At 39.4% G+C, this 9,375-nt stretch overlaps 1 protein-coding gene across 2 annotated transcripts; it reads right to left on the bottom strand.

Annotated features, from left to right (window-relative positions):
• Positions 1 to 5,138, bottom strand: LOC127428926 (homeobox protein orthopedia B-like). 2 transcript variants are annotated; one of them, XM_051677609.1, is made up of 3 exons: positions 5,014 to 5,138; positions 4,128 to 4,531; positions 1 to 696 (listed from the first exon to the last, which is right to left on the bottom strand). In XM_051677609.1, exons 1-3 carry the CDS (start codon positions 5,048 to 5,050, stop codon positions 175 to 177), a joined length of 963 nt encoding a protein of 320 aa, XP_051533569.1. In that variant the 5' UTR covers positions 5,051 to 5,138; the 3' UTR covers positions 1 to 174. The 2 variants fall into 2 exon arrangements, with proteins under 2 accessions (XP_051533569.1, XP_051533568.1); XM_051677608.1 differs by having other exon boundaries at positions 4,975 to 5,088.
• Positions 5,139 to 9,375: the final 4,237 nt, after the last annotated feature.

The following is a 9,375-nucleotide window of genomic DNA, read 5'->3' as shown; positions in this document are numbered from 1 at the left end:
GATTCACGTTTGTTAGACTGAAGAGGAGACCATTTTTCAGACTATATGATGCTTTGGATTTTATCTCCATTAGGTGCGCACAGTTCATTCTTGTATCCTTAGACTTCCTAGTGCGTCACTGGGTCAGAAATGATGAGTGGACGAGGAACAGGAGAAGACTAGCACATCAAAGTATTAGGTGAAACTCATGGACACTGTATGCTCAAGCGCTTTGCGGCGCAGGGACGCGATGCTCGTCCCTCTCCAGACGTCAGTGTCCGGGGAGCTACAGAGCTGAGGCGAGCCGGTCACGTTGGTGGGACCGGAGAGAGACGCGGGCACCATACCGGGGAAGGTGGGTTGGTAGAGGTGGGACTGGAGCCCGGAACCATTGGAGGACATGTTGGACAGGCTCATGGAGTTGGGCGGAGGTCCGGCGCCCAGGCTGCACTGGGATAGAGACTGTGCCATGGCTTGTTGTCGGCCTAGGGCGGGCGGTAACTGTAGCTGAGAGACTCCTGGCATCCCAGCCGCCGCCCAGCGGGTGTCATTAGCGTGAAAAGAGCACAAGCTGTCGCCCATAGCTGCTGCGGCCGCCGCTGCGGAGGGGAACTGCGGTAGGCCGTGGTGAGTGGGCAGCAAAGTGCCCGGAGCGCGAAACACATTGGTGGTCTTCTTGCGCTTCTTCCATTTTGCGCGTCTATTCTGAAACCAAACCTACAAGATAATAAAAGAGAGGATTAGTCAGAGCTATCAGAATGCTTGAATAGGCGCAATAAAACATCACTTGCACACATTTAAATTTCTTTTAAAATTGCTCTTTTAAAAAGATTTTCTTTTGTAAATAAGTGGCTGTGTTTGGTTTGTTCCTATGTTATCTGATGCTTCTGTTTGGTAACAAGTCTTATATGTTATACATTGTCAAATATCGTCTTGTTGTGCTTGATGGAGGTGTCCATGTTGCCTACAGTCGGACGCAAACAATAAAATATAATTATTATCTTCAGTGTTTTTTCCCACGCACCTGCTAAAATCAAGTGTGCTGTAGTTCTTCTTTTCTTTTTTTTTTTTTTTTTTTTTTTGCTTGCAACATTTTTAATATGCCCAAAAATGTCAAAATAACCTACACTTTACACACTCTAAAAATGAAGCTACTATTATTCTGATCCATTAGGGAATAGTTTGTTTTTGGTTTCAAAATTAAGCAAACACAGCTTTGATTAAAACAGTTGTTACAAACTGTGTATCATATTTCTTACTTTTTATTGAGATTTGTCACTTTTGCTTCTCTCCCTTGATAAATGTCATCACAAAATGACACTTTAAAAGCTATAACCGAAATTACATAGAATCATAATATTTAGACTAGGCCATCGTCCTCGATTTAACAAAATGAGGGCGTAAAAAGGCTGCTCAAGGCAAGCCCTGCTCCGTAAATGGCGCACAAGCAGTAGAGTAGTTTAGGGCATACGCGTGGGATTCTGCGTACGCCCACCTAAAATAAGTGACGATACGTTTGGCCACCAGAAGAACTGGGTAAGCTTATGACCCGGAATTTTTTCAGTCTACTGACGCAATGCCGCACCACCGTTGAGTGAATTGTGGTTTTATTTTTAATTTTAATTTTAAAAAGTGTTCAGTGTTCAGTATTCTCTCTAAACGCACAAAGAGCTGCGGGAGGCTGGAGCGCAACTGATGGCACGGGCAAGACAAACGCGCTGTTTATTTTTTTCAATGCTAAACGTAAAAAAAAATTAAAACAATATTATATATATAATATTATATCATATATTTATTTTAAATACATATTTACCATACCATTAGTAGTATACTCTACACCACCCCAATCACACCCTTATATACATTTTGTAAGCTCATGTGGGACTATAATTTCAACAGTCTTTTTTTAATGGAAAAAATATATATCTTACACATTTTAGATATGCAGTGTATATAGATGTATTTATATGAATTTTAGAGACCGTGTGCATGTTTATATATATATATATATATATATATATATATATATATATATATATATATATATATATATATATATATGTGTGCGTGGGGGGGGGGGTATGCCCACCGCTTCAGACACTACTACACCACTGCGCACAAGGTGTTTATTTCCCGGGTCCTTCAGGTTTATAGAGATCTCAGCCGCGCGCACAATGATTAACGAGCAGATTTTGGCCCAACGAAAAGGGGAGGGAAAATGTGGAAGGGTTCATATTAGATCCCCGAATCCAACTCCACGCAGCCAGCCGTGAAATCCGGCCTCAAATGCATTACACTTCAGAGGATAAAAGAAAATGCAATTTCTCATACCATTAAAAAAAGACAGAGAGCACCGTCCGCGCACTGGCCATTAAGACGTGCACACTGACAGACCTATTTCACAAGAAAACATTCATGCAACGCATCAGCTAAAACAGAAAAGCCCACTGTGCTGTTTTAGATTATAGAGAGGATCACTGCGCGGTCATCATTGCGCTAATTTATCTTTTATGTAAATAAAATAGTTCGGGCACAGTGGACATCCATGCTCAGATAGGCCTGCTAATTATGGTGGTTATTCTTTTATACAGAACCGGCTCATCTGCGTGGCTTTCGCATTGAGCTTAATAATCCCGTTAAGTTATGAATAATTCTGAAATTGGTTGATAATAATGGTCTTGGTTTTATTGCAGTATCAACCCGAAAAAGCTATACATATATAATGAGCCGCTACACATCAGAGGTTAAAAGAGAGTGCTGGAATGCCGCGTGCGCTCGTTGCATCCTACATTTATCTCGCGGGTTCATTTGCTGCGCGCTGCATTGGCGACTGACCACCAATCACAGGGACAGCACGAGCCATAATCTTGTAAAAGTGATAAAGATATCTGTCTGCTTCGATGGCTGAGATAACAATAATGGTGCTGTAAAAGGAAGATGACCTGAACAGTAAAATAATCATGAGATCAGCCCTTATGTTTTAAATGGGTGGACTTCATGCTTTAAAGAGCCAAGAAAATGTTGTTTTCAGAAACCCTAATGTGAATCAAATGCAAAAACTAATCTGAAACATAACAATGCAAGTAAAAAATATTGACAAATTGTGTATGGTACAGTAAGGAGATGATTTGCCCTTAATTTGCAAGCTATTTTTTATATACAATCACTGGACAATTATTTCCAATCATTAATTTGATCGGGATTAATGCATGATCTGTATGCGCGCGTGTATGTGCATGTTATTTTTAAAACACAACAAACTGTGATATATGCTAGTGCAATTATATTATATTACATCGTGTTATATACATTTTTATGTAGGCTAATATTTGTTTACATTAGCCTACAAGTTAACATGCATTACATCCATCAAAATTAATGCGAAATTAATAACAATTATTTGAATATGGACATTTCCACCTATTTGTAGGCTACATCTTCACGTACATATATCTACTTTTTTTTTTTTTTCATGGATGAACCAAGAGAGCTCTTATAAAGATTTATGATAGAACTTCTTCAGTACCATTGGAAAGCAATTTGCATCAAACAACACAACGTTTTCTATAAGATTTTACTAATTTTGCTGAATTTACAAACACTGAATTTTGGGTCTAATTGAAAATGTAATACAAAATGATTGGAATTATATTTAATACACACCTACGTGTGTCTTCTTGAAATTACTTGTAGCCTAATGCTTAACCATAGCTACATTGTTTGACTCGATTTGATCGAGTATTTTATTTCACCATTGTGAAATATCTACTTAAATTATTTACCTCATTTTTTATCTGTGCATTTTCAGAAAACATGGAAATATATGCCTAAATCCTATCCTAAAATGTTCACATAAATGTATAAAAAAAAACAAACAAAAAAAACATTTTGACATCTACCATTGAAGTATAGACTAATCCGAATCAAAAGCTATAATACTGCTATTGACGTGAATGTTAAGCATCTGAAATTAATATTTTATATATATATATTAATACATTAAAACTGCTGCCTGCAGTCGGTGTTGCACGTCTATGTACATTTTGTGCAAATAACAGATCGGAGTCTAGAAGATTTAAAAGCACCAATGGCAATTTTAACATCCATATAAAAACTAAACCTATGATCACGATATCCAGTGAACCCACCTGCACGCGTGATTCCGTCAGGCCGATCCGGAGCGCGAGCTCCTCACGCATGAAGATGTCCGGATAGTGGGTTTTGGCGAAGCTACGCTCCAGCTCGTTGAGCTGGGCCGGAGTAAACCGAGTCCGGTGGCGTTTTTGTTTCTGACTCTGTTGCCCGCCAGACTGGGTGGGGTTCTGTTGCTGCTGCTGCTGTTGCTTTTCCTGGTCCTTACTGTTCACCGCAACACCCTGCTGATTGGATCCAGCATTGTTGATATCGTCTCCGGGGAGAAGAGTGGCCCCTTCTACGGCATCGGAGCCCGGGGCGAGTTCTCCGGGGTGGCCCGGGTCAGCTCCACCGCCGCCCAGCCTACACTTCAATGCCTCCCTGTGACCTAGAAGCTCCGCCGCGGCATCCTTCATCCCTTAAATACAGAAAATTGATAAAACTGAGTGGGTTCAAAATGACCGATAACCATTGCTGCAAAAGAGAAAAGTGTTACTGCAGAATAAACAAACACTTCAATATTTCTAGCTGAAATACAGACTAAAAATACTAATGGTTCCAATGCACAGAAAACTTAGCTACTATTTGTCATTACATCCATAAAGTGCAAATAATGCTAAAAAATGGTTTTCCTTTCCAGCTCAGAACAACAACACAGCAGAATCTCATCATTTAAAACACCTAATTCTATTTGATTCCCCTCAATATCTTAGAAAACGCCTAAATCAAATTACTGTGTAATATAATAATAATGATTACTTTTCCAATGAATTAGTTCGCTTAAATCAAATTAAGATAAAATAAGAGACAAATTGTCAATTTTCTCTGCTTGATTTAGATGAAAAGAGTCCTCCAGCTTACAGTAGAGTTGCAGACCGGAGTTTGGCGTTGATAACTCACCGAGGCGAGCATCCAGCAGGTCGGCGTGCGAAAGCATCGCGCACCGCTCCAGTGCGAAATGCTTTTCCAAAAAAATCTCTATGACTTTAAACTATTTAAAAATACATATATGGCCTAAATGAAAGCAAATTCGGTTTGTGGTTAAAAAAGGAGGTTCCTTGCATTATAATGTCCTTTAGAGGAACGGGGAGGCGCTTAATAGTTGAATGAACCCATGAGCTCCTTCAAATAAGAGCCAATCAGCGATGAAGCCTAGAGGTGTCAGATGCGCGAAGCTTCAGATTCCAGCCACTCAATGCTGCCAGCTTGCTGCCATTTCTCCTCGTTTTTGATCCCAAATGATAACCTTTCAAATGACCTGATTTAATGTCAGTTTAAAAGCTCTTTTAGAAACTCCCTCAGAATTTGTTTAATTGAGCGTGATCCCAGAATCATTGTGGGGCCTCTGACAATGACAGCAGAAACAGTGAATGAAACTATTGTTATATAAACTTGTCATCCTTATCAAAGCCATATGGTTTAGTAATGGCTTCCCAAAGTTTATGACTGGACTCCCATTCGCTATTCAACCGTGCTCCCTTTATCATGAACTAAATTGGTTGAATTTTGTGGACTACTGTATACCTTCTACTGAATCCAAATAGTGCAAAGCACGAGCAGCTATCTAAATGACCCGTGTTCCCCCTTTTAAAGGACTTGCAGCATCAACATTTTCCACTTTTGTCATTTAATCGTTAGTGATAATAACTGCGGATAATTTCACGTTTCCTCGGAAGTTCCGGCCTTCGTGTCTCGGCATGTCCAACTCTCGCTCTTTAGAGACGAACTGAACCTCTTCTAATGTTTCTAGTATCCCGGGGCAGCCAACAACAAAGTTTAGATTAGCCATATATCTCAAACCGGGGTAATTTTCAACATCATTAGGCTTTTATGTAATTAGTGCCAAATCTATAAGCTTTTTATTACGATTATTAGCGGGATCAGTATAAATTAGGGCTAATTTTGTAGTGTTTAGGCCCGACTGTCACGGCGGGAGGAACTTGGAGTAAATGATATGTGAGCAAATTAGGTACATAATTCGGTGGAAAGTGAGAGTCAGAAATGGGCTTCGCCCGGGCAGATACGTGCAGATACAGGGATACCCCCGCAAGAGGGGGAGTGAGCCACTAACACACCAAAATAGATACATTTACACTTTAAACACTCTACACTGACAAACTGTATTCGTTGAATTGACTGTTCATCCAATTGCACCAAATTAAGTTGATTTATTCCATGCAAAGAACACTGATCTGCTATAGTGCGGCCCATCTAACCACACATAAATGAATCTGCATTTACACCAATTAACACGATAGCTTTTGTCACACTTGAAGCCGATAAAAAAATAGCCTATATAAGACAACCAGTGCAAACAGACTCTAAACAGATGTCAGTGGGACGGTTTAAAGAACTCCTTTATTCGCAAGAGTGAATAGTATCTTTTCATTGCGCACAAAGGACGCGTCCGAGCGAAAAACTTGGGCTTTTTTGTCTCTCTCTCTCTCTCTCTTTTTTTTTTTTTTTTTTTTTGTATGTGTCCTACACCCATTTTTCACAAGCCAACAAGAGTGCTCGCCTGCGGACGCCGAGTCAGATGCGACTCCTGACTCGCCGGGGAAATATATATTCCTTGCTGAAAATGAGGAAAGGAAGAGAGTGCGGATTCAATTTGGAAACAATTGTTCTTCCGCTGCGTTTTGATATCCGAAATGTCAGAGAAGGCGAACGAGGCGCCGGGCGCGTAATGGAAGATCTCGGGTTTGTGTTCATCTCACACTTTTGTTTTTTGGTAGGAAATAGACTGTTCTGTGTATGGGGCTTTTTGAGTTTGATTGTGGATATGGCTTTATAACAGAAAAATAAATATAAATAGAACACGGTTCTGTTATTTTATCGGCTGGAGTTGTAATAAATCTACGCTATGGTTGATGTTTAAGATATTTATGAAACAATGTGCACATGCATAAACCTATGTTTAATAGGCTACCTCTGCTTAGCCAACATCTGTATTTGTCCTCGCTTATAGTAGTAAAAAAAAAAATCGGAATGCGTCTGAGATTATGGGAGCCAAACAATAACGATCATTTCAAATCATTACATTGTTTGGTCTTCGCCGGTGACTCTGAAACACAGTTGCGGCGTGATTGATAGAGCGCTTCATTTTACCGCTTTTCAATAGCTCGATGCTTTTATAGCTGTACAAACAGAAGTGAATCACTCTTTGGGAGGCGCGCGGTCATATTTATCGGGCTAAAAGTGCGACAGACGTCTAACGATGCTTTCAGGGGACATATGAATGAAGGGCTGCCCTGCAGAAATACTTCCACTTCATAATAATAATAATAATAATAATAATAATAATAAACACGAACAAATTATGTGCAAGCTTATTTAATTTACCCGTAATTAAAATTCTTATATTTTCTTAATATTTTGTCTATAATCTGTGCCTTGGATCAAGTAATTTGTTCCTAATAAATAAGTTTTAGATTGTTGCACACAAACGGAGCAAAGGTGGAAAATTGGCTGGCTGAAAAAATGCATTGGTTTGCTCTAATGCAATTCATTCCGTTTACCTCATACAAAATGTACAGATTGAATTTCTTTACACCAATACCCGGCCTGCGGCCAGCAAGGGGATTTCAAGCTTTATTTGAGAAACGCCAAGCGAAGCAAAACATTATATTAAATGCATTTGAGGGGGGATACACAACCTCACCAGTAATGAAAAAGAAAAAAAGAAAAATCTCTAGGTCCTCTGGGCTCCAGAAAAAGGTGGTGATCACAACTTAAGATCAAAAATCAACACTAAAAAATAACACCATACATCCAAAATATAACTGCAGCAGTATCGTACCACTAGCTTATTACTTAGTTATAATATTATTATTAACATGTTTTGTGTAGTGCTTATACTACTACTGCAACAATTAAAAGTAATAATAATAATAACAAAAAATGATAATAGTTGCAATCTCCATTAAAACGATACATATTTTTTAAAAAGGCCAACAAACAGTTAATATATATATATATATATATATATATATATATATATATATATATATATATATATAGTTGTGCTCAAAAGTTTGCATACCCTTGGAGAATTGGTAATATATGTACCATTTTTAAAGAAAACATGACTGAGCAGGCAAAACACATTTCTTTTATTTCTTATGGGATTCATATTCAACTGTAGGTTATAACAGAATGGCACAATCATAAAACAAAACATGGCAAACAAGAAAAAAATGAATGAAATGACCCCTGTTCAAAAGTCTGCATACCCTTAGTTCTTAATACTGTGTATTGCCCCCTTTAGCATCAATGACATCATGCAGTCTTTTGTGATAGTTGTCTATGAGGCCCCAAATTCTTGCAGGTGGTATAGCTGCCCATTCGTCTTGGCAAAATGTCTCCAGGTCTTTGGTTGTCTTGCATGAACCGCACATTTGAGATCTCCCCAGAGTGGCTCGATGATATTAAGGTCAGGAGACTGTGATGGCCACTCCAGAACCTTCACCTTCTTCTGCTGTAACCACTGGAGGGTCAACTTGGCCTCGTGCTTCGGGTTATTGTCGTGCTGGAAAGTCCAAGAGCGTCCAATGCGCAGCTTTCGTGCAGAAGAATGCAAATTGTCTGCCAGTATTGTCTGATAACATGCTGCATTCATCTTGCCATCAATTTTCACAAGATTCCCCATACCTTTAGAGCTCACACACCCCCAAAACATCAGTGAGCCACCACCATGCTTCACAGTGGGGATGGTATTCTTTTCACTATAGGCCTTGTTGACCCCTCTCCAAACATAGCGCTTATGGTTGTGACCATAAAGCTCTATTTTGGTCTCGTCACTCCAAATTACAGTGTGCCAGATGCTGTGAGGCGTGTCAAGGTGTTGTCATGCATATTGTAACCGGGCTATTTTGTGGCATTGGCACAGTAAAGGCTTCTTTCTGTCAACTCGACCATGCAGCTCATTTTTGTTCAAGTATCGTCGTATTGTGCTCCTTGAAACAACCACACTGTCTTTTTCCAGAGCAGCCTGTATTTCTCCTGAGGTTACCAGTGGGTTTTTCTTTGTATCCTGAACAATTCTTCTGGCAGTTGTGGCTGAAATCTTTCTTGGTCTACCTGACCTTGGCTTGGTATCAAGAGATCCCCGAATTTTCCACATCTTAAGAAGGCATTTTCAAGGCTTTGGATATCTTTTTATATCCTTTTCCATCTTTATAAAGTTCCATTACCTTGTTACGCAGGTCTTTTGACAGTTCTTTTCTGCACCCCATGGCTCAGTATCTAGCCTGCTTAGTGTAT

The sequence above is a fragment of the Myxocyprinus asiaticus genome, chromosome 38, assembly GCF_019703515.2.
Source record: "Myxocyprinus asiaticus isolate MX2 ecotype Aquarium Trade chromosome 38, UBuf_Myxa_2, whole genome shotgun sequence".
Taxonomy (NCBI): Eukaryota; Metazoa; Chordata; class Actinopteri; order Cypriniformes; family Catostomidae; genus Myxocyprinus; species Myxocyprinus asiaticus.
This window is presented reverse-complemented; position numbering and strand designations above follow the sequence as displayed.

Excerpts from the sequence above, each read along its gene's own strand:
- LOC127428926 (XM_051677608.1), bottom strand. The coding sequence starts at position 5,050 with ATGCTTTCGCACGCCGACCTGCTGGATGCTCGCCTCGGTGAGTTATCA. Across the intron at positions 4,532-4,974 it reads CTCCGGTCTGCAACTCTACT|GGATGAAGGATGCCGCGGCG; the intron begins GTAAGCTGGAGG and ends TCTGTATTTAAG. Across the intron at positions 697-4,127 it reads TGACGGAATCACGCGTGCAG|GTTTGGTTTCAGAATAGACG; the intron begins GTGGGTTCACTG and ends ATTATCTTGTAG.